The sequence below is a fragment of the Atheta coriaria genome, unplaced genomic scaffold (assembly GCF_025399875.1).
Source record: "Atheta coriaria isolate IRGN ID8LTWV9N9 unplaced genomic scaffold, Caltech_Dcor_3.1 hic_scaffold_6_pilon, whole genome shotgun sequence".
NCBI classification, from domain to species: domain Eukaryota; kingdom Metazoa; phylum Arthropoda; class Insecta; order Coleoptera; family Staphylinidae; genus Dalotia; species Dalotia coriaria.
The window spans coordinates 7,324,664-7,349,924 of record NW_027045448.1 but is presented as its reverse complement, the minus strand read 5'-3'; the positions used below and the strand labels follow the sequence as shown (position 1 = coordinate 7,349,924).

General features: G+C 41.0%; 1 protein-coding gene across 1 annotated transcript; it reads right to left on the bottom strand.

Moving 5' to 3' along the window:
• Positions 1-929: 929 nt before the first annotated feature.
• On the bottom strand, positions 930-3,552 carry LOC135794976 (heat shock cognate 71 kDa protein-like). The gene is made up of 8 exons (XM_065306514.1): positions 3,220-3,552; positions 2,801-3,159; positions 2,520-2,740; positions 2,258-2,462; positions 1,918-2,205; positions 1,724-1,864; positions 1,438-1,674; positions 930-1,382 (listed from the first exon to the last, which is right to left on the bottom strand). The coding sequence occupies exons 1-8, from the start codon at positions 3,458-3,460 to the stop codon at positions 1,062-1,064; spliced, it is 2,013 nt and encodes a 670-aa protein (XP_065162586.1). The 5' UTR covers positions 3,461-3,552; the 3' UTR covers positions 930-1,061.
• Between the last annotated feature and the right edge of the window lie 21,709 nt (positions 3,553-25,261).

The following is a 25,261-nucleotide window of genomic DNA, read 5'->3' as shown; positions in this document are numbered from 1 at the left end:
TGTAAACATTTTCTTGTGCGCAAGTATTATTTAAATATCATCCATAATTTAATGAAGATTAACTACAAGCAGATGGCATAGTATGTTTATACGGGCAACTACTTAATTTATTTACTAATATTTTCTTAAAATAAGCAAATATTCAAATTTTAAATTTTAATTTTGTACTGCGCTTGCGCAAATATTTGCCGTTGATGTCATTTTTTGCGCGGAATGCTTTACTTGATAGTGTAGTGTTGAAGTGAACGCGTGCTTTTTAAAATCGTGCAAAATTTGCAAAAAGTACTTTTATTTTTGTCTATATTGCCATCCTATCGCACAGTATTAACATTCCTTGTGAGTATGGACAACATTATTTGTGTTGGTGAATGAAATAAAACTACTAACATTAAGTACATTTAATTTAAGTTTCACGGTGTTAACGTGTTCGCTACAGTTGGGTTTAACTGATATCAATAGTGATATGGTGTGATACTATGTTGTTATTGTTGTGATTCTATATGGTTGTTGTTGTGATGCTTGAGGTAGATGTTATTACAACACGTTGCTATTGAATCATTTAAACCATTTAAATTTAAAAGTGAATTTAACGCGAAGAATTGAACATTTACTGGCAAGTTAGGGGCAAGAAAATGCAAGCAGCCTAGTTTGGACAACTGATATCTAAGGTTAGTAAACTTCAGGGGTTTATTATTATTAAGTTTGAAGATATTTATCCAAGGCAATACTTTCTTCCATGTTCAGTATGCGTTATATAAAATGTTCAAAAATTAGACGCTCGAGACGCCATTTGCTATCGTTTAATAGTTACCGTATTCGCCGCATGAGGGCGGCAGCAGTATTAAATGCCCAAAATAAATGCGTGTAAATATTATCATCACTTGATCACAACAAAGTTGAAAGCGGAAATTAAATCTCAAAACATGAAATACAATGAAATGATGATTAATTTTAATTGTGGAATGCGAAATTAGAGCCCGGTAATGAACAAACCAATAACAAATCACTTCGTGTGGTAACTCACACACACGCCAGCGGCAAACGCCGCGGCAAATCGGCAATCAATCACTATCATCAATCTTCGGTCCGCGCTCCTCTGACTCCTTCGACGGTGTCTTATTGACGGCGACCGCGGCGACGCCAGGTGCCCCCGCAGCAAACCGCCGCTCCGTGATTGGCGTCGTTGTGGGAAACAAGCCGGCCGCAAACAATCGTAGTAGAAACGGCGTACACGATGCCTCCAGCGCCAGCCGTCGCGATTCGAACTCATCGGGCGACGCGGTCTGATTCTCCTCAATCCACTGGAGCGCTTCGTTGGTTCGCTCCTCTAGGAAATCCAATTCGGTGGGATTCAAGTGATTTTGCGATAATTCCTCACTAATCTGCAACGTATATTAGATTAATTACTTCAAGTTAATTAACTGAACAGCAATTTACAAATGTTTTGATCTGCATAATGTATTCTTGCAGTAGATTCTTCTTCTCGACGCGTTCACGAGCAATGTCATCATCAATACGGAACTGTTCAGCTTCGCTCACCATCTTCTCGATTTGTTCTTTTGTTAACCGTCCTCTGTCATTTGTTATCACGATTTTCTTATGTTTTCTTGAAGTGGTTTCTAAAGCGCTTACACTCAGGATACCATTGGTGTCAATATCAAAGGAAACTTCAATCTAAAACTCGCAAAAATTAACTTTTAGTTACGCCATCCATAAAATTTACTTGAGGTGTTCCTCTTGGGAGTGCTGGAATTCCAGTCAATTCAAACTTTCCCAATAAGTTGTTATCCTGGGTCAGGACGCGTTCTCCTTCGAAAATTTGAATCAACACTGTTGATTGACCATCAGCATACGTTGAAAATGTCTGGAAATACAATTCATTTATTATCTCATTCACTTTTAAACTGAAGTCTTTACTTTTGTTTCTCTTCTTGGTATTGTTGAGTTTCTGTCTATTAAAATAGACATCATACCACCCACAGTTTCGATTCCCAACGAAAGTGGGGTAACATCAAGCAGTAAAACATCTTTCACAGTCTCAGAATGGTCTCCAGACAAGATGGCGGCTTGTACTGCAGCACCATATGCCACAGCTTCATCAGGATTTATGCTTTTATTTAACGATTTACCGTTAAACATTTTAATTAACAAATCTTGAATTTTTGGTATTCTTGTTGATCCCCCGACCAAAACGATTTCATGAATCTAGAAAACCAACATTAAGAAATCATTTCAATATATTGGTAGGTTGTTTTACTTCGTTTTTATGTAGTTTAGCGTCTGACAATGCTTTCTCAACTGGATGAAGCGTCGCACGAAAAATGTCACCGCAAATCTCTTCAAACTTTGCCCTCGAAACAACTGCATAGAAATCGATGCCGTTGTAAAGCGAGTCGATTTCAATCGTCGCCTGGGTATTTGCAGAAAGCGATCTTTTTAATCTTTCAGCTGCTGTTTGCAGTCTATAAAATAAATTTTTAAGCGGATATTTATAAATTAATAAGTAAAGAGTTTGCCACCTTCTAAGTGATCGTTTATTCTGCTTCAAATCCAATTTTGTCTTCTTTTTAAACTCATCCGCAAAATATTGCACCATGCGAGTATCAACATCTTCACCTCCAAGATGAGTATCCCCCGATGTGGACATCACTTCAAAGATACCATCCGATAAGTTTAGGATGGACACATCAAATGTGCCACCACCCATGTCGAAAATCAACACGTTCTTCTCCGGATCTCCCTAGAATAAAATATGTTTAGGAAATCCCGGCGCTATTAATATAATTTTTTATTTCCGTACGACTTTATCTAAACCGTAGGCGATGGCAGCCGCTGTCGGCTCGTTGATAATGCGCTGCACGTCAAATCCGGCAATCGTTCCCGCATCCTTGGTGGCTTGTCGCTGCGAATCATTAAAATAGGCTGGCACAGTGATAACGGCGTTGCTGACGATGCAGCCGAGATATGTCTCGGCTATCTCTTTCATTTTTCCCAGCACCATCGAGGAGACTTCCTCAGCAAAGAAGCGTCGTGTTTCGTTACGGTATGTTACTTCAAACTTTGGCTTTCCTTCTTCTTGGACCACAGTAAAGGGATACATTTTTATATCGTTCTGAATCACTGGGTCATCAAAACGTCTTCCTATTAATCTCTTAGCGTCTGCAAACATTTAGAAATGCGAATAAGTGGATTCATATAAGAGATTTTAAATTAATGAACCATAAATAGTATTGGTTGGATTTTGTGCAATTTGCATCTTGGCAGCATCGCCGATCAAGCGCTCCGATTCGTTAAAGGCAACGCACGATGGTGTTGTGCGATTTCCTTGATCATTGGGTATAATTTCTACTTTTCCTGCTCGAAAAACTCCTGCACAAGAAAATGTAGTGCCCAAGTCAATCCCGATTGATACTCGTGACGCTGGCGGAGGTGTTGATGAGGATGACATTTTCTTGGGCATTTGTAACACTGGAATTTCTGTTTTTCAATCCAAAAGTTGAAATGAAATGATTTTATGATGTGATTATGATTATGTCATTCTGACAGAATGTAAGTAACTCAAAAAATGAATTTAGGTACTAGACCTACACGTCATTTATTTCTGTTAGCATATTTTTTGTTTGATCTTTTTTATTCGTGTATATTTTGCATAGGGGTGGGCTAATGAACGAAAATGAATCAGATCCAATTTGTCGCGTTCGCTCGTTTTTCAAAATTCGAAACAAATTTGAAAATTTGCATTCTATTTCGTTTATTCCATTTGCGTAATGCGATGGCGTGTAAATTGCGTTAACACTTTTATATGCTCGCAAAGTTTGGCGTGCTCACACCCCCGCAAGCGATGGTGGGAATGTTGAAAATGTGCAAAACAATCGCTCTTTTCGTTTGGTCCACTCGCTCGTTTACGCATCCGCGCATCAGGCGCGATATTCGTTTGAAGTCCACGCGCGCGGTGCGGCAGAATTTTAATTCAGATATTAATTACGCTCGCAGCTTTTTGTGCGCCACACGTTGCTGCCGCGCCGATGGGGATGATGATGATGATGTCGCGTGTGTGGCGCGTCGAAGTTATTTAAATATTAAAATATGTGCCACGTACGCGCGTACAAGGAAAGCGAGGCGCGTCAAAAGCACATCGGGAACGCAATTAGTCGATTCGGAAAGCGGACGTGCACGTGGAAAGTTTTATTTTAATTAAAAATGTCGCGTACGTGCGAAAAATAAAACTGTTACCACATAATTATTTTTGCTTTATTGGTTGACGTGTGGATTTGTTCAGAGATGTCGCTACTGTGTCAACAATCAGTTATTAGGCTTCTTAGCGCTTGCTTCTGGCGTTTTCGACTATTTATACTAATTAAGACCAATTAACGAGGTCGAAAGGGTGAAAGTTTCAAGGTTACTGTAGAAATGCCCTGCGCTTACATTTCGCATCTTTGTTTTGCGCGCTTTTGGATGAATGGCGTATATGCGAACGCAAAATGTAAGCCTGGACAGGGTTGCGCTCTGCTGGGTAATTGCTGGCTCGTTTTAATATCCTACCATCTACAGGGCGTACAAAACTGCTCTATCATTCAATTTGATTATAAAATGTTTGAATTTAATTCGGTCAACGTGAAAAATCTGGAAACAACCTGTGTGGTTAAAGCAGAATTTTTTTGACAGAACTTGGGCTAATGTACTTTTTTCCATTTTTAACGTATTTTCGGTAAGGTTTCGGTCCAAATTACGGATGCATGACTAAGCTTATACGTTGATGCGTTCTGGGGCAATGTGGAACGCGAATGTGCGTGAGTTTCGCATTGCTTGTCGCGTTTTTGCTGCGTTTTTATATTTTTTTCTGTGTGGGTTAATTTCACTTGTAAAAATCATTCATAAAAACATTAATTCAATGTTTTTCAACATAAATACTGGTTTAAAAAAGCTTTACGTGCTTATAATTACAAACATAATTGAGTCGAACAAAACGAGCACGTTTTTCTTTTTGTTCACGTACCTGCATACTTCGCCAATGAGCAAATTTGGTAATTCGACAATCAGCAATTCATTTCGTCGCAGTTTGTCAGGTTGATTCATTAGTGATTCATGACGGGATCACGTAGTTATTAGATGAAAGAAAATTGCACTTTGCTTCGCTTGAATCAATATTTAACTCTGAATGGGTTCAAGTTTGAGATAAGATATTGCGGCGCATAAAAGTGATTTTGAAATATTGCGCTACAAACAAGTTTCGTGAGAGTTTCTACAGTTTGTTTAAAGGGTTTTTACTTATCTTTATTGCTCTATTTTTTTGCGTTTGCCAGCGCTTGTGAATTCGTAAAATTTGTTTGAAAGCGCAAAGAGTAAATGCGCTGCAGTCGAGGCGCATTTATTTTACTAGTTTTGCTTTTATTTTTGACATCAACAATGGAACCTATTCTAACAAAATTTTTCTCCTTTTTACTCGTAATCTTGAAACTATTTTAAAACTACTTTTGCATTTTGTATTCTTGTATATTAAATTTGTATCGCTCGGTTTTTCTCAGATGTCTGGAATATTTATTTGCGTACACAAATCAAGTAGGTACGTTTTCCAATTTTCAGCATCTCCCTTCTTATTTTGTTTCAAAAAAATGTCCGATTTTACATTTTTCCGCGTTGCCACTACTTTTTTAACTATGTTTGCATAGAACTTTTCGTTAGGTTTGAAAAATTCTAAGTATATTGTGCTTTTCTGCACAAATCAAACGGGAAATCGGTGCACGACTCATGGAAATCGATGGCGCGAAATTCACGCTACGCGGAATATAAAATTCTGTGAAATTTTCGCCCGAAATGCGACGTTTTCGAAGCGTTTTATTGCATCAACTCGGCGTCGCGCCGACCCCGCTCACCCCGCTTGCTCACTCTGTTATTGTGCGAAAGCAAAGTAGAACCCTTCGACTCCGCCGAACTAGCGCCGCATTGTGCGCCGAACGAATGAAAGAATATTTATCTTTTGGCGTCCACATATCGAATTATAGATAGATAGGCGGAACTTTTTCCTGAAAGTTCCCATTCTTCTTTTGCTCGAACTCCGGCGAGCGTGTGCTCGTTGGACTCGCATTGTCTCTCGATTTTTCGCCATTTTCCCGCACTTCGTCGTGCTATATGTGTACACATTTCTTTTTTTGTGCCTGGGTTGTGATTTCTCTTTTGTCGACCGCAAAATCGACCGCGGGGGTGCGAGTTATATATAACTTTTATTAAATTATTTATCGTCGGTGATTTATATAAATTAAAAGCGCTCGATGCGCGCCCAGCATCTGAGACGGAAATAAAGTACAAAAGATGCATATAGGCGCTGTTCGAAATGTTGGAAGAAGAGACGCTTAATATTTGTCCCCGCTGTAGTCCTCCCTGCTATGTGAAAAATTACGCAAAAGTGTTCCGAAACGATAACAAATTGGGAAATATTCCAACTTTTCTTTCTCTCTTTCTTCCCACAACGTCTTTGGCGTTTTCCGTAGATTTTTCTCATCGAGCTCTGCAAATGCTTCGATATTATGTAATTTCCAGTGAAAAATGTTGATATTTCCGGGCTTAGCGCAAAATCTTTGCGTTTTGCTACGCAAAAAAGTTTTAAATTCTACAACCTAATTTCCCCAGATAGATAAAACGTCGTGTAAGAAGTATTCATCATCGTACCATCGTGCGGGCACTTCTAAGAGTTGAAGGTGAAAAAATGTGCTTGATTGATGCTTCCTCGTTTGTATCATTTCCAACTTTGCATTGAACTTTGAAGTTTGCAAAGTTTCTCATTGTCGTGCAAACTTGGCCGATGTGCCTAGGGCGTGCGCACATCTTCCAAGAGACGTGGCATCATCATCTATAATGACTTATCACTTATTATCATAAAAGTGTCACCGGTGTCTAATGCAACACATTTATTCCCGCCCAATTTACAATCTCAATTAGCCTATAATTTGCTTTTCGTTCATACACACGAAAATAATCAGTATTTGTAAATTTCATTTTGCGTATGAAAATTAGCCTTTTGTTTCAACTTGTTGAAAATAAATAGTGAATGACTCAATCAACTAAATTCGCACAAAACCATTTACCGCCTTTACCACCGACACAATATACTATTGTGACACTTTTTCGCTAAAAATTTCGTGGAATTGTTTATTGCGCCGAAACTCGTTTCAACCTAAACAAGCAATAGTCTGTCCTTTGTGTGTAGGTACTTCATATGTGTCAATATTAAAAATATTTGTAAATATTTGATACTGTTTCTGTTTGGCGATGAATAATAATGAATAACATCCATTTGGCGTTCGTCGCGCCATAACGTTAACAAACGACGATAAAAAATTTGTCGGAATGTGTAAATCATAAATATTGTCTGTGTGGATATTTCCACGAACCACCGCCGGGTTGATTCAATGCAAAACTGTCGACTTTTCAGTTTGCCGAAAGTTTGAAGTTTTTTTTTATTTAAAAATTTAAACTTGTGTTAACTTTGCGAGTGTCCTTCGCTTGGGCAGCGATTAAATTTCCATATTTCCATTAAAATGCTACCTTCGCGCGAGCGCGCGCGCCAGTTTCCGAGTGCTCGTGCATGCAATCTAATATAATTTAATGCAAATTTCGGTGTCCATTAACTCGACTATTAATAGTTACGCCGACATTCGGAGACGTTCTTGCTCGCCCTGTTCGCATTTCCGCTCCCGAATCTCATCTCGAGAGTGGCGTTAGTTTAGCGCGCGGGCGACGGCTACAAGATCGTTTGTTGTTCTTGAAACACGAGTGTCTGAAATACAACGTGCACCTTTGACGCTTCATCGTCCAGACACGGCAGTGAATAATTATATATTAACTTTACGGATTGCCGTCGCTCACTTTCGGCGGTTTGGGTTTCGCAATGCGACTCTAGCTGCACCACTACAAGCGGCGTCGCCGGAGAGCATTAGCTCCCCGCGATGTCGGCGGTGTCGGGTTGTCGCATGGCGTGCTTATGCTTACTGTCCTGACGGTTTTCGGGGTGGATATTAGCCCCGCGCGTACCATCATCGTTATTATTATATGCGACGCTTAAGAAGCGCGACGTGACGCCCCGCCGAGGATTAATCCGAGCGGCGGGCGCGCACACACTCCGGGTCATTACCGGCGACTTCTTGAATGACAAATGCATCTATTGCATGCCCTACAGCATACCGCTGAAGTTGTCGAGGGCTAATCGCCTTTGCCGGATGTATTTAACTTAATATTTCATCTTGATTGCGCCGGAATCTTGGCGCAACTAAAATTGGAAATTCTGATCTTCATTACTATGCACCCACCTAGACAATTCAACAACAACAAATAATAATTATTTATTTGAGTGCGCGACACGTATCTTATTGTTTCGTTGAGGATGCGTCAACATTCTGGCATTGTGAAAACTGAAACAAAAAGCCAAAACGTGTTCATAGAAAATTATTAATTAAACTCAGGTCCGCATTTATCACTCGAGTCTCGTTTGCGTGTCACGTGTTGTTGCTGGAAGATCAGACGTCTTCCGAAACAATAGTTATTGTCACACTCGGTGGTGAAAGCGCATTACTCTCGGTTAGTTAGTTTTCGGCGTGTAGACGCAACGAAAACGCAATTCAAAGCAAACGCACGTCGCAAACACACACAATCACATAGACTGCGAAAACCTGGTCTTTGGTAGGCGCGCAGAAATTGTCTATTCCGAGCATGAGTGTTGCATTGTTTTAACGAAGATATCGCCGGTTTCTAATTCGATGAAACGCAACAATACATGCTTGATTAACGTCGGCCTCGGCATGCCGCGCTCGGACTATAAATAGGCAACCATCTCATTCAACTACCTCCAGACTACAGGACTACACTAATTGAAGCTTAATCTAGTTGGGTTTTAAATAAATTATTAGTTAATTTAGTATTTTACGGTGACTAAAAACCCTACACACTAATTTACTATCGTAATCATCAATCTCGGTTTGGTATTGTGTCGAGTCGGGTTTTTCTTTTTGCGAGTTCAGTTTCAGTCAACGGTTTGAGCGTTTCTGGCAGGATTAAGTGGTTGCCGCCAACTTTGTCATAACTCTAATGCGCGCTCGCGAGTGTGTCGCGCGCGCGCGTGCGACGATGAAAACTTTGAGACGTTAATCCGTTCGCCTCGCGGGCGAACTTCGCCCGGCATATCAGCATCGATACTCGGCGCGTCGTTTTCCCCTAAATATATTTCGGCGTCTCCTTGATTGTAATTACCGACACCCTTCCGCTCGCCCACCCTCTTCACTAGCTCTCACGGCGAAATGGTGTTAGTGGCACGGAGCACGTACTCCCCCATCCGATATTGCTCGATGCGGCGCATATATATCGAACCATTCACGAGAGGGAAATATTACTCGCAGCGTGTGGATTAGGTTTCGAAACAATTTGCGGAAACGAGCCAGGGACGCCAAACTAACTTCAAGCGCCTCACGTCTTGTGTGTGTGCGCTTTGTACACATTATAATAATACGTAATTCTATCAAATTTAACTTATTTAAGACGAACCACGCATGCTTTCATCCCCTCGTCGTGTCGCTGGTGATATTAGCGCACCTCAATCTCGACCCGCATCGACCGCATGCGTGTGCGCTGATAAAGTTGGATGTTTTAGATTTTCTGTAATTTTGCCAAACACACATCGCACGTGTGCGGTTAATATTAATTACGCCCTACCGAACAGACGTTAACTTTTAATGGCAGAGTGAAAGCTTTGGGCGGCCATCTTGTTTACATTTCATTCATATTCAATCGGCGTTTCGACCGAGTGGACGACTGCTCTATATCTCTATAATTAGATCGTAAAAGTTATTTTAATGGTGCTCATATTAACATATTCGCTCGTTCCATGCGCCGCTTGTTTTACGTTTTTATGTGTCATTCGGGTGTCGTATTCGGGTGTGCGTTGGGTTTTACAATTCCGGGGCATTTTTTCTACATTCAACACTGAGGGCCGTGTAATAGCTTGTTTGCTCGTAGATCAAATAGATAGTTAAAAGTTAATTTAATTCTAAAGGTGTTTTAAGCTAAATTTAATTATGTCAACTATTGATTTATCTCTAGTTCTCTCAAAAGTTTACCGAAAAAGTTGATTTTTGTTTGAAATTGTTCGGAAAAAGTTACGCGTTTTGAATTTGGGCGGGCGCGTGTTTAATAAAGACTCGGGAGTGTTAATGGGCTGTTTTGAAGTCACGCACGCCGCCACCAGCCGCGCTCGAGTGGCGGCGGCGGCGTCTTTGCGCAGAAGGAAGCCGAACGCGAGCGCAAAGCTGTCATTCCGGCTAATTCGGTGTGATTAATAAGGTAAGAATTTGACGCAACTTGTTCGTAACGAGCGGCAACACGCGGCGACCTTGAAACCCTCGAACATTTCACAAACTTCAGCATTAATTTCAATCCGAAACCCCACCGGCTCAACTTTCGACGTACGCCAACAGAAAAAATTAGTTTTATTTTCTTTTAATAGCGGAATGTAAACAGACTTTGCTTATTATCAAAGCACCCTTATTGCGCAGCGTTATCAAGCGGGCGTATCTCCTCCACACGAAGGAAAACAATAAAACGCGCGAAACAAAAGGCGTCGATTACAAAAAAAAATGGAGCGAAGTGGATGGCGTTTGTAAGAAGCGACCGCAAATAAGGGTGGTTCGTGAAGAGCGCACTCAAGTGGCGCACATATTGTGCACGGGCTCGCGCTCATAATTGAAAATTATGCAATGCGATGTGCCATTTCGTCGCCGCTAGTGTACACACTAGACGTCTCACTAACTTGGGGTGGTTTTAATTACGCTCACAAACAGAAAAATTGCCCCTTATCACTTAGGGTGGTCTTCAATTAATTTCAAGATAAGTTAAGTACCTATGAACAAAACAATCTACGGTTTATTTCATTCACATTAAATTTAATATTAAATATCTGCCAAATTGAATATTAAATAACTATTGTTTACCTTTCACACCATGACCTTGTAGTAAACAAATATAGAGGAAATTTTATCATCTTTAATTATTTGATATCGGATTATTGCATTTCCGATAAGAAATGTCGTATTTATAAGTAAACAACTCTCAAATAACATTTTTGAGCAAACGCTTAACTTAGTTCATTGAATCTCCATTAGATGGCGCGGTGTGTTCTACTCTAGTGTAATATTCACAATTTTTAATCAAAATTTACTCAAGATTGGGTTTAATCAAAATATAATATAGTCCTCACGTCGAATTGCAAATTTGCGCGCAGTGTTTTCGCATATTTCCGCCAAAGTTTCATTTGCATTCGAGCGCGTTTTTCGCCCGCCATCCAATCGGTAAATGTTGATTGCGGTCTCTTGCGCACACACACACAATAAAAAAATTAAATTACACTCATATCCGTGCGCCCGCGCCACCACGTCGCATTAATGCAAAATTTAATTGCTAATCCATTGTATATCGATTGTGGTCGACATCCTCACAGTCATACAGTTGCAGGACGTCGCAATCACGCTGCGATTTTTATTGGCGCGTGATTCATGAATTTGCGTACGCTAATAAAACTTGTATGTTTTTATTTTTGTTTTGGGTTTTTTCCTTTTCTGTATTAATTTGAGCCTTGTAGGTTTTATTATGACGTGAATATGGAGTGTATTTCCAACATTTCGGGGTAGTTTGGCGTGATGTGAAGAGAAACTGATGATGGCACATGCGAAGAGCGCGAACCGCGGTCAATATCAGTTTTTATCGCCATCATCGCCACCCTCACATCGATTAGAGTGAAAATTCGCGCGTTGCTGGAATTCAAAACTCACACCAACATCAAATATCCAATAATACTGTATTTATGTGAATATCACTGCAGTTATTTTTATATATCACCCACTTTCGTGACTAGCTCGGTATTAGTCAGCCTCGATTAATTAATCTAATAATTTTATGCGAGCAATGTTGTCGTCCGGCTACGTCATAGAAAGATTTTAATTATCTCATTCCAAATGTTATAGATGCGCACAAAACGCATGCCGCTTTGTGAATCGTTTCATTTCGTTTCGATGTGTGCTGGTGCGTTATATCAATTTGGATAAATTTCATCAACGTTTTCCGCGTCGATATTAATTTCGAAACTTTAATAACTACACATGTCAAACATTTGATCAGCGCGCGTATAAATACTGCACTAGTTGTAATTCCGGAGGATTGAGGAAATGCTATCTGGTAAATTTTTAAATTACTACTAGAAGCAATATTTTTTTACGATATTTGTAAAATAAACTGCTTGAAAATGTTAGCAACCTGCGCGGAGGCGCAGCGAGGAGATTTCCGGCGTCGTTGTTATGATTATCCGCGATCCACGCTTCCTGCGGGATGAAATTTACTCGTGCCTGAAGCAAACAGTATACGCGCATTTTAAACCTAAGCAAAATATTTAATTTTAATTAATTAATCAACGAGTCTATCGTAAATTTTCAATTTTATTCTCAAAAATGTTATTAAATAAGGAACAAAATGAAGTTTAATGATGAATCGGTTTAATAATATTCAATGCTTACGCTGTAAATATAACTTTTGTAAAGTTGAGCGTACTGTGTATAACTATTGTTGTTGTTTTGTTTGTTAGATTGTGAAGTTGATTATGAAAAATAACGCATATCAGAGATTCTACTCTCTGGAGCGCTAGACGAGTGAGTTTAGCCGGGTCCTCTCGCGCATCGCGCTTCGCGCTGACGATCGAATCGTACGCGTCGCGCACGTAGCGTCGTCCAGCGGCCGCGGCGTCAACCATCCAACGCGCACATTCCTCGCGCGCTCGAACGCGAAGTGGAAGTCGTTGCCGAAGCCGAACGCGCGCAAACGCTCGAGCGTCGGACTCGCCGCGTCGTACCGTTGACTAGCTCGCGCGCCGCTCGCCGGCAGTCTTGCCACGAAGGCCGTACTGCACACTAGTGTGTACCCTCTTTTCACGCTCTCCGACGTCGGCGTCCCGCTCGCTGTGAGCGCATTGCCGCTGTGTGTGCATCCCTTCGTTTTCGCGTCGCACCGCTAATTGCGCGAAATCGCCGATCACTTCCATTCGGTAAAACGCGACGATCCGCCGCTGATTGATGAATAAAAATATATTTATCTCGCCGCGCGATAAGAATAACTTTCAAAATCGAGAGCACACTCACTCATTGTTTTGTTGTCGGTAAATCGTTTCAAATGCATCGTGGTGCTGTGCGTCTGCCATCGGATACCATCATACACTCTGGGATTATCAACATTCAGTGCGACCGGTGGAAAAAATTGTGCATTGTGTACCTTCTCTGACTTCGCAACATTCGCAACATTATTCTTATTAGATATTATTATACAACAACAGTTTTGATAGTGCGCATTGAGGCGCACATGTTTGGTTGCCATCGACAACGTAAACAACGCGTCGTCATAGAAACCATTTGTTTCTAAACCGGCTGCCGCGACGCATCTTTCTCGGACGCTGGATGGATGTAAATAAATAGTAACATGCCCAGGCAACGTGGGCAACGCGACGTGTGACTTCTTGCGTGGTGTTCGAGTGGTGCATGTGTGAGTGCGTGCGCCGCAAGAAAGTTTCGTGCGCGTTTCGAAATCGTATTCAAATGGAAATTCAACTCTGAGGCAACGGTCTCTCGAATCGGTCAGAGCCGTTGCACACACACACATACACACGCCAAAAGCCCGCGCGCACGTACTCCGATGTGTTAATCTACGTTGTTTTTCCTTCTCGTCTATTCGATGTATCTCTCGATGTGTTGTTGTTGTCTTCGCTGAAATCTTGTTCGATCGATCATCGAGCATCGTCGTCGCTACATGTGTGTCAGTGCGCCGTTGTTCCCTCCGGATCAGTGGAAGTAATTTGCGCGACAGGATTCGCAAAAGCGCAAACATGGATGATATACTACCCAGCGTGAACATTTTTCGCGAGCTGCAGGACATCCACGACACCGGCTACTTCTCGGCGCGGCCGTCGCTGGACGACTATTGGCAACAGGTAAACAAAACACACGCTCTTGTGTTGTTGTGTATATGTGTGTGGGGAAATGCGTGAATGAGTGCGTCCCGGCGTTCGGTGTTTCCGCCAGTGCGTGCGAGTTGAGGTTTGTATCGATCGCCGCAGTCGGTCCGGCCGCCGCTGAGAGCATCGCTCGCGTTCATCATCTTTCATTCATTTCGATTCGCCGGGCATGGGAAGTTCAGTTAGGCGGCGAGCGCTAGAATATAACGGTGTCGTGCAGTAAACGCTGGAATGTCTTATGCCGCTGCGGCGAATGCGAAGGATGATGCCAGCAGCGATGCGCGCCGCAGATAAGACAAGAGCAGAAAACGCGACCGGAAAGTGTCGGAATTGAACAGATGTTCGCTTTCAAGGACAAATTGACGTCGCTTCCACGAGGGGGCATTATGGTTTCAAGCAATTCGAGCACGTTCACTTTATATTACAAAACAAAAGAAACGAAAAATCAGGTTAACTGATTGCTTCGCAAATTTTAGGATTTGTAGTTTTCGTTGTTGCGAATTAAAACATTGTGATGCATCAGCATCAACAAATTAATTGAGAGCGTTCGTTCGCCTCGCGCAACATTTTGCGTATTACGCGCACATAGTCATTCTGTTTGATCGCGATGATCATGATGGAAGCGCGAGCGGCGACGCTTTATATGCCGCGTTTGTTGTGTTATCAACAGACGCGAATGTCGCATTGCTAAGCCCCGTTGAATGTTGAATGCGCGCAGTGATGAAAACGCAGCGGCAGCAGGTACACCACTGTGCGAACTATAGCGACATTGCTCATACTGAAAACTAGGGAAAAAGGAACGCTAGGGTGGACTGCTGGGCTTTTGCTGCGTTTGTTGAATCGTTTTGCCGGACGCGCACACGCTCACCGAACGCATTCGGACGAACGGACACGAAATTGAATTTATTTTCTCTTCGCCCACATACAGCATGTTCAGACAAAAAAAAGCAGAGCGCACACATTCACACGCATACTTCCTAGTTGTGAAGCTAAATGTATGCAAATGCTTGTTGTTTAGTAAGTTGTTTTCTCTCGGCCGGGTGATTTAGGTGTGATTTGTGATTTTATTAAAATTTAAGCTTTCGGCCGTTTTGTGTGGATGTGCGATAGACGCCGCTTGTCGGTTGAACGCTTGCACGGTAGAGTAATTTACATTCACGCCTGGTTTTCCCACGCGTTCGTATTTTTTCACGAGGCATGCTGCGAGTCATGAGTCCGCGCTGTGCATCGCACGAGCTTTTCTGTTCCATTTATTTTGCGCTTGCTTGCGCGCAGGGGTCCGTTGTTTGGATACAGAACTTCAAATATTATTCGTGGTTTGTTTTTCCTGAAATTTCATTCAAATATTGCTTCTGTTTAAAGCAAAAAAAAAACAATTCAAAAAGACAAGTGTGTGTGAAGCGTTGTGGAAAAATTGCGTAGTAAAGGGTTGTCTAAATTTAGCACTCGGGTATACTACGGGAAGCCATTACGTGTACGCGTGCTTTCTTGTGCTGAGCAGTAGCGTCTTCATTTATCTTGCATTTATGCCCTGGAAACAAAAACAAAACAAACGAACACAAACAAAAATCAACAATGAAAGTTACGCTGGTTGCGCTCAACTGCCCGGAGAAGGATACGAATTATTAAATGCTCTTGTCGTGGCTGAGGGAATGTGTGTCAGTGGTGCAAGTTTGAAGTGGTTTTCGAGGGTGCAATGCAGCCTGCAGGTGGTGGGATGGTGCTGGTACTGTAACACGCTTTGATATAACTGCAAATTGCGCGCACGTCAGTTCATCATTGTTGCATTAATCGCCTCTCGTTACGAGTCATTTGCTTTCGGTTTCGTTGCATTGCAGGTACGCCATACGCTGGCATTTATTGCGTGCGGTTGTATAGCTTTTTTTTGCTGCCGGTTTTTTTTTGTACGGCGCCTGGCTGGCTGCACTTGTGGTCTGAAGAGAGTAATAAGTGCGCAACGATGCGGCAGCGCGACAACGCCGACAACCCTTCTCGCGGGGATGAAGTGAAGCGTTCATTCTTTGCATCTTGTGTTCGCTTAGGGAGGGACTGAGGAAGCGTGTCGCGTTGGGGTTCGCCGAGAGCCGAGCTAAGCTAAACCAGTTATGAAAATAATAACACTTGTTCTCGCTACGCACGCACCCAGTGACCTATTTCTACAATGTGTGTTAATAAGGCAATGAAAGTTAAAAGTTATGCGTTGGAATACTTTTTTGAATCGTTTAGTTTTATGTTTCGAGGTTAAATTTGTGCAGTTTGGTGCATTTGCACTCTTCGCGCACAATGAGCTCGTTTTCCTTTGTGCAATTCAGTATGGGGGGTGAGAATTAATCGCGCGCATGCACAAATCGAAAAGGCAAATCAGCTGCCGCCAACATGCGAAAAAAAGCGAGTTGCGAAACAAGAGAAATTTGCAGCGCACCAAAAAAAGCTTTTGCATTAGTTTCGCGTACGATTTCGCGAATTTGTATACGCGTGCACAAAAAACCACTTATGCGTGTGTTGCGGACCGTCGGACGCACCGAATGATAATTCCAATTGCCATTTGCATAAACGCAGCACATATAAAACGCACGCATTTGCATTCACCACGTCGTTTTCGGTGCATTAGCAAACAGATACGCGGAATGTTTAACAACGCGTATGTGCTAGGGGAGCGCAGCGACAAACAAAAAGTGTGGAATTATTGCTTCGCATTTCCAATGCGCGGGGGTAATATTTGCAAATTGCAGCGCAGTTGGACGCGACGCGAAAAGTTCACCCATACTGCCCGCAGCCCCGGACGAATCGCGACCAGAAAGAGGAGAAATTAATTCGCGAAAGCGCCAATTATGCAAAACGCTTCCACTATTAGCTTCGGCAAAATAAATAACAAAACACACACGCAGCTATTTTTAGTTCTAGGTAAGCATTCACAGCGGTATCTTTATCCTACATTTGAGTCACATCTATTGTTATTTCATTTCATTAATTATTAATTAATTTAGTCATTTTCAACTGGGGGAATAAAATGAAAAACGTAATTTTAAGAGAATTACGATCGAACTGGTGATAAACAAGTCGAAATGTGACACGAACGCGAAAGCATCTAGCTTTATAGCGCGGACATTAATGTGAAATGTAAATGAACATCGACCAGTTTTGCTATTTGTGTCAAAAACTACGGTGATGTCATGCTCGCGGCCTGCATCGTATTCATTAGCATTTAGAAAAATACATCCAACTAACTAAACTTGTCTTGTTTGGTAGTGTTGTATCTACAAAATTATGATAATTTTATTTTGAAAATCTCTCATTGCATACAATGATTAAAATTAAAAAGTTTAGAGCCGAAAGTGCTTCTTAGGAATGTCATGACACACTTTTTTGCTGCGAGTCTCTTGAAGAGCGTGGCTATCTATGCATTTGCTGGTTTTGGTTCGGTTTGCTCAACTAACGAACTATTCATACGAATTTTCTACATGACACACACGCATACTCGCACGTAGATTCATCCTACGTTGTATTTTTTGTTTCGCTTGCGTTTGCACCAGCGCCTTTTCATTATGCAGTAATAAATTCTGTTTAAAACACCAGTCACGATTTAATAATAAATAAGGCAAGGCAGAGCAAAAAGAAAACACGTTTTGTACATCTGAGCGCACTCGAAAATGTTTAAAATTAAAAATGTTTGCGAATGACAAATTTGTTTTGTTTTTCGCGAGTTTTTACGCGCGCGCGCTCAAAATTTGTATATTTGTGTTTGTTTTATGTTTTATTTCTGGTATGTGGAGTACCGAATGTGTGCGCGAGATGTGTGTTAACAGCGGGGCACAGTTTCGCTCGCTCGTCGCGAACGTGTCGCTTTAATTGTGCGAAATTTCCGACGACGAGCTCGTAGAAACTTGGAGAGCGCTTTTGTGAAAACGTGCATAATGCACTTGTATGTCGCGCCGCAGCCAGCGTGCAGCGCTTTTGAATTCGTGAACGCCGGTCGCGCGCGCAAAATTCAGAATTTGTTAATTATGTTTGTTAAACTTGTTCAAATGTTGTTGTATGTTTGCACAGAAGCCGGTACGTGATTGAGGTCTCCCGGCGTACAAGCAGAACGTGTCAAAATGGCGCCGCTTTCTAGCATTTTCTGTTTGCTTTGTGTCCACTTTTTCTAAATTTCCGCTTTTCACATGCATCGGTTGCGATTTAGCGCTGAATTATGTTTCAAGTTTTTTTTTGATCTTGTCTAGGCATTAAATGCTGATTTTTTTCACGTTCATTGCCGCTTTGAAAAGCGTATTTTTCGTTGCGCTGAGATTGTAAGCGCTAGTAAACGTTTTTTGTAAGATGTCTTACGTCTTAAAGGAGTCGTAAAAATGCACGGCTTTAAAACGCGAATAAAATTCGCCGGCACCCGGTAATTCGGTAATTCGGATGATCTTTGCTGCCGCTGTAACATTTCGGCGGTTTAGTGCACTTGTTCACCAGACACATAAAATACTTATTACCGAAATTCATTCTTTACTTCGTGTTAATAACGCATTCTTTGTGATTTTTTTGCGGTAGAATATTATGCCGTAATCTAAATTGTTCTAGAATTAAATAGTTTTAATTAGTTTGCAACCGCAAACATTGTTAACTCAGCTTGTTATCAACTTGCGAGTTGCGGTGACGTGCGGTGGTCGCCAGTCGAAATTCAAAGAAATTGCTCATAAAAGCGACGAGCGCATTAAATACGTAACCGCGCTACCAACACGCACGCACCGATCGCATGCGAATCGCAAAAGTAATGAGTAAATAGTCGCGCGCTGTGTGTGCTCTCATTGCTGCTCGCCTCGGGGCGACGCGCGACGTGCATTTCGCGTTATATAAAATGCACCATTAAAACTCCGCAAATATGCGAGCCACAATGCGAGCATGACTCACACTCACGCTCGCCATTCTCGTTTTCATTCGCTGCGGCAGTGAGCTCGTGATCCGATATAAACATTATAAACACAACATTTAAACAACCAGCAGCCGTGAATATGTTTCATACTCGGCGCATACTACGATGAATAAACACCAAGTGCAAACTGCACGCAAAGTTTAAATACAGGAGCGTATTTATATTTGTATTTAACAATTTCCATTAATTAATTAATTAAGCAAATTCTTTCAGCGTAGTATAACACACACTTTTAACTTATTTCATAATTTATTAGCTATTGCTTGGCTATAGTCAATTAATTTCCTAGTATGGTTTCCCAGCATAATAATAGTAATTTCATCGTCGTATTAATAATTGCTCTTAATGGGCGAAGCAATCATGCTGCTTTAAAATCATGCCAAACACTCGGCGCGCTGGAAATGTGAATGTGTGCTGAATACCGGAATGGCATTTTTTTATTCATTCTTCTGCAAACGAACGCGCACGCATTCAATTCGCTTATCGTCGCACGGTTTATAACGTGCGATTACGTTTTATTGTTGAATTGTGTCGAAATGCGTTAAGATTGCGCGTCTGGTCTATTCATATACATAGGTACTACACTTTGGTTCAGACAACAAACCCGGCCATACGCTTTCAGACTTTGTTACTCACAGTTCGGTTCTATTCAAACTTGTAGAATGACTGCAAAAGTTTCAAAACTCCAGTAATTTCGGAATCACGATTGTGTTGATTCAGATAACGTAATATTTTTCAGTTTTACTTTATTCGAAACTCATCACCCGGCAGTGGGCAGTGTTTTTGTTATTGTTGTGTTGTTGTTTTTTATATCTCGCTAGACGAGAGCCGTGAACTTGCTGCCATCGAGCGTATCGCGATTCGTTTGTGCACACACAAAACGCACGCACACATTTTTAGACGCGCCAGCGTCATGTTCAGCGACACAAAACGACAAAACGGTTATTTATACACGTGCGTATGTGTGCATGCGCCCGCGACGTATTTAGATGCACATTAATCGCGCATTAAGCGTGCGCGTTTATTTCGAGATCGGAATGAATTTTAAAGTTGATGTAGTCGAACGCCGCTTGTAATCGGTGTTAAAAGCTAGTTTAGTAACGCGCTTAAGTCATCTGTCACGTATGCTTAACACAAATTGGAAAGTCGTGTTGGCAGTAAAAATACGAAAATGATTTTAAAGGCAAAAAATCAAATGAGAATATAATTGTTTCGGCTTTTATTTTGGTAGATATCTATAATTATTGTGTTTTTGCTACTAAATCAATCCGTGAGTCATGATAAAATTAATTATTAACTATAATTAATTAACTGTTATTATCGCTTGATGTGCTTCACACTTTTTGGTTCATAATTCATTAAATATCCATGAAAATAAAGTCGTAAACGTTTGGAGGAGCAAAACACTATAATGATAAATTTATTTCATTCCCCAGACACATTTATCTACTGAATCAGTTTATGCGACGACGCGCACTGCACTTTATTTCTTCTTCGCCTTCTTTAGGTGTAAATTATGCGTCGGGAAATTGCATTTCATGATGCGGCCACGACCACACACAATGACTCCGGCTTTTACTATATTCTAACCTTAAAACGAATGATTACATCACGAAATTTACGAGCACCCACCACGACATTTTGATCCGTTCGTAATAATCTTCATATTTCACCTTTAACACCACAGAGAGACATCAACTAAATAAATTTCTTCAATATTGTTGAGGGGAGTGATCTCTCGAGAAAATTCTCGATGCGTTATGACTTTCCAATGAAGTCATTGTGATGCGCACGTTTGATTTTTTTGTTGTTGTAAGTTGGATTGGTTTATGTGAAATGCAATTTTACGACTTTGGATGAGCTTGCTTGTGCATCGCTATTAAAAATCGAACCTTCCATTCATATTCTTTACTGCATCTCGTAAAATGCACACACATTTTAATGCATGTTTTGCATCTCATTGTTTTTCACTCCGGCACAAAATATTTAAAACACTGCAGTAAACATCGAATGGATGTGAATGTTTGCAGCGCTTTATGTCTTCATATTTGCACAAAATAATGCGAAATGGATAGAAACGAAGTTACTTTGTTCGAGCACTAGTTGTTTTTTATTGTGTTTTATTTTGTTTCGTTGTTTTATGTCAGTGGGTATATTTTTTACGCGCGCATGTTTACACTTTACGGGGTGCAAACATTCTTTATATGACTTTATTAAGTTTAACTATCCTGCGCCGCAATGCGTCGCTGAGGAGCAGACCTGCGATGCGCTGTTTGTTTATCGCTTTTTTACGACAACGTGTATTATAAACATTTCTTCGTTAAGTGCAACATAAATAATAGTAGCTATCTTAGCTCTACGCTTTGCAAAAAGTGGTTACAGGTGAAGGTATTAAATTCGTTATTAAAAAATCACTCTTTGAGCATTTATTTACTTAATGTTTAATTCTGGTGGCTTTCCGTACGTTTTCGTGTAAACTAGCGTTATATTCGCGCGCTGACTCAGCGCTAAACTAAACTTTACTTTGTGTGCTCTTCCTCACTTCTCTCCAGCAACATTGTACGCTGTGAGTTGTAAAAACAGAAGCTAATAATAGTAATTTATACCAATTTAATTTCAACACTACCAACTCTAAACATTGAATGTCAGACCCCTGACAGTTCTTCCACAATCAAATATTATAAATACCCGCGTGAGTAAACACTCGTCTCAAATATGAAATTTAATCATATTGTTTATACACTTATACAGTACACTTGTGACTTGGTTGAGATACTCGTATGCTCACAGTACGCTTACGGTACGCCAGACTCATTACGTTTAACATTAATAATGCGTAAACGTTAACGTAATGTTGTGTACACTTTGCTGGTCATGTGTTGTTCGTCGGCTTGCGAACAATTCATTCTCACGTTGTTAGATTGCTCCGCCGGAGAGTCGCCTGGTCGCATGCGATTACACAATGGCGATGCCACCTACGCGCGCGCGCTGGCTCGAATTTCTGATTGCGATTGCCGCGATAAGAATGCAATTAGTTTCGAGATAACTCGTGACGCGACGCACAACTACACATAGCAAACGTGTTGCATGGCAATCATGTGTATTATGTGTGTTATATAAGGTTTTGTAACCTAGTAAGGTAATTAACACGTTTATCATACATTTTTGTTTGGACAAAAACTGAAATATTTTGTCTGAGGGCAGTTTATCTATGATATAGAATCAGAATAATCGATATTATTCGTATTGTTATTTTGTTTTGTTGAAATAATGATTTCATATTATATGTTTTGCTCAAATTATTTTTTGTGCTATATTTAGCGTTAGCTTGCGTTGGGAGGCTTTTTAAGGCGATAAAATCTATAAGTGGATTTTCGATTTTCATGAATATCAAAAATCCGGTGGCGTCAATTCGCAGCGAACTTTCGCTTCCCTATTTCCGCGACGAGAATCATCCCCGCCGAGGTTAAAGCCACTTAATTCAAAGTGCACCTCAACTTCTTAACGCCGGCAAGAAACACTTAATGCTTTAATACGGGGCATGCACACGTTCAGCCCCTCCATACAGTCATCCCCCCAAAAAATCATTTTATTTTTAAGACTTTAGCGGCGCAAAAATATGCGGATGCTTAAAAATGAAGTTTTTGCTTAAATTTTTATCTAAATATTGACATATTTTATATTTTATGCGCAATGTATAGATGTCGTTGGTAAAATCTGTATAGTCGGTATAAATTCCTATTAGTCCGGTAGGAATATAGCTTTGAGGCTTTTTTGTGGACAAAAGGTGGCAAAAAGTAAAAGAAGTTTTTAATATCCGCCGCCGTGCTGTCTTGCGAGGCCTTCTTGAGGAGCGCGCGCTCCTCTTTTGTTTTTGTCTTGTCTGGACGCTCGTCGACTTCTGAGAGCGAGCGTTGGTGCGAGCGCTTATTCTAATTATAAATGCAATTTAATTTATTTTAATTAGGATATTATTCACCGATCTCTCGCTCGCTTTGCCTCGGTGCTTGTTCTTCGCGTTTGCGCTTTGCTTATTCCTCTTCGTATCTTCATATTTTCTGTTGATTTTTTCGCCTTGTTGTGCTTCTTCCCTGCTTGTCGCTTCAAATAACTTAATTTAAAGCGCCTTGAGTACACGAGAAAAAAGTCTATTTGAAAAGCCTAATTATGTTCGTTTGTTTGTTTCAGGTACGTTTGAACATGATACGATTTTCAATTGTTTTACGAGTAAACATCACTCTTTATTAAACATCGACAACACGGCTAAGGTAAAAGTTTTTTTTACTTGATGTGCGTTGTTTTTTGTGGATATTCGTTCGTTCGGTGTTGATTAAAGTTGATTAACACTGGCTGAACAAAAGAAATGCGCTGGCGGGTGTTTATCATTGGGCGGTTATCGTAAAAACGTTAAAACAAATGCGCTGTCGTTAGTGTCGTGGACAGAGAGATAATTTTAATTGATTATAATGAATTTATACTCTTGTCGTGAACCATTGAGCATTATCTCGTTGAGATAACTAATTGAGAACTTGAATTATACAAAATGTGCCTTTTTCGGTATTTTCTTGAGGGTGATACACTTGATTCACTTGATAAATATATAAACAGCATTGTTCTGGTTGGATTTATGCACCATTTCAAAATTAGCTCCCTTTACTAGGTGTTTCCAAGCTTTCTCTTTGGCGTTTTCGGCAGCGAGTAAACTCTAATTAAATTTCGACTGCATCCACGACGCTCTTTGGACTCTACTAAGGGGTTGTAACGGTCGCGGCTACGGTCGTGTCGGGAAGGCAGAAACGCCGCAACTTTGTCGGGCGCTATCTTCACCTCCGGCTTCGTTCGCAAGGTGCCAACAGGGTGCGCTTCTTATAATTAAAACACTTCGACCATCCTGCCATCCAGCGACTGGCAATTAACTTTGTTTTTAAGTAATTCTATTCATTTCATATTTGCTTCGGTAGTAATCCTGTAGTAGAAAGTAAAATGTCATTGCAAAAAAAAGCAAAAAATTAATTTTTTCTTTGTAGTGTCGCAGTTTGGTTCGCTTTTGTTTCAGATTTAAGTACGTAGTATATGCGCAACGATTCGCATTTACTACGACAGTACACCATTGGGGTAAACGTACAGCAGTGCATCGTGTGCGCTAATTAAATATTTATACCGCCTTGCTCAACGATTCCACCACGCACTGCGCTCACTTCCATTCTCGGTGTTGCAGTCGGTAGCAATGCGCCGCGCGCGCGCCATTTGCACCGGTTTTCAGATATCACATCGCCGACACCAACGTGGTACTTTATTTATCGGCGTGTGCACATCCCGCTGCTTACTATTTGCCTTTCTTTTTTTCTCTCCTACGCTCGGCACATTTTATTTCCACTAAACTAAACCCGCGCAAACCAAACCTGCTGCTGGTTGCTGGTTGCACCGGATTCGCGGCAATGAAATTACAATGCGGACTACAACCTACAACGTATACCGTTACCTTTTTATTCGTCCGCATGCTGTTGCTTTGTATTACGTATTACTGAATTGAGTAGTAAAATGTGTAGTATTCTGACGTGGAGTGAGGGAAAATCGATGGTAGCCTTGAATTGTGTTTTTCTTTGAACAGTTGTGCATTACACGCAGACAGGTAATGAAGGACGACAATGGCTCAGGCGCCTAATGCTGCCTGGTGTAAGTAAAGTACCTATACTTATACTTGTACGTTGAACTTTACGGGCAACTCTGCGATCGCTTCAAACGAAATTGATTGCCTTTCATGTTTTATTAGCGCTAAGTTTGTAAGTAAGTATAGATTGCGTCGCCCGGAGTGTAATTGCAAGGAAGCTCGCGGTTTTGTTCGTAGGTTATTACAATTAAGGCGAATGCGTTTGGTGTTTTTGGTTTTTGAAAGGAAGTCGAGTAATTAGCTCGTGAACAGCCGCAAGTTGAAAAACAGTACAAAACCGTATATCCCGACGTTGTTACCACCACGAAGTGTGTGTGTGTGTTCAACCAAATTTCCGCTTTGACACCAACTTATAAAACTATTAATTTTTTTGGTTTTTATCGTTGGAATTTACACGAATTAAATCTGGAACACTTTCGGAATTGTGCTTTTAAATGTCTATTTTTGGCGTCAAGGACGGCGATATTCTGATGCTGTTGTATGCATCATGTAACGGCATCCGTAGTTCTCTCGCCAGCAGTTCAATGCCAATGTGAAACACGATGATGAATACAGATGCGCGGCTCGCTCGTCGCAGACAACACACTGATCTCGGTAATCACCAAAATTGACCGGAAACGCGTTCAGATACGACCGG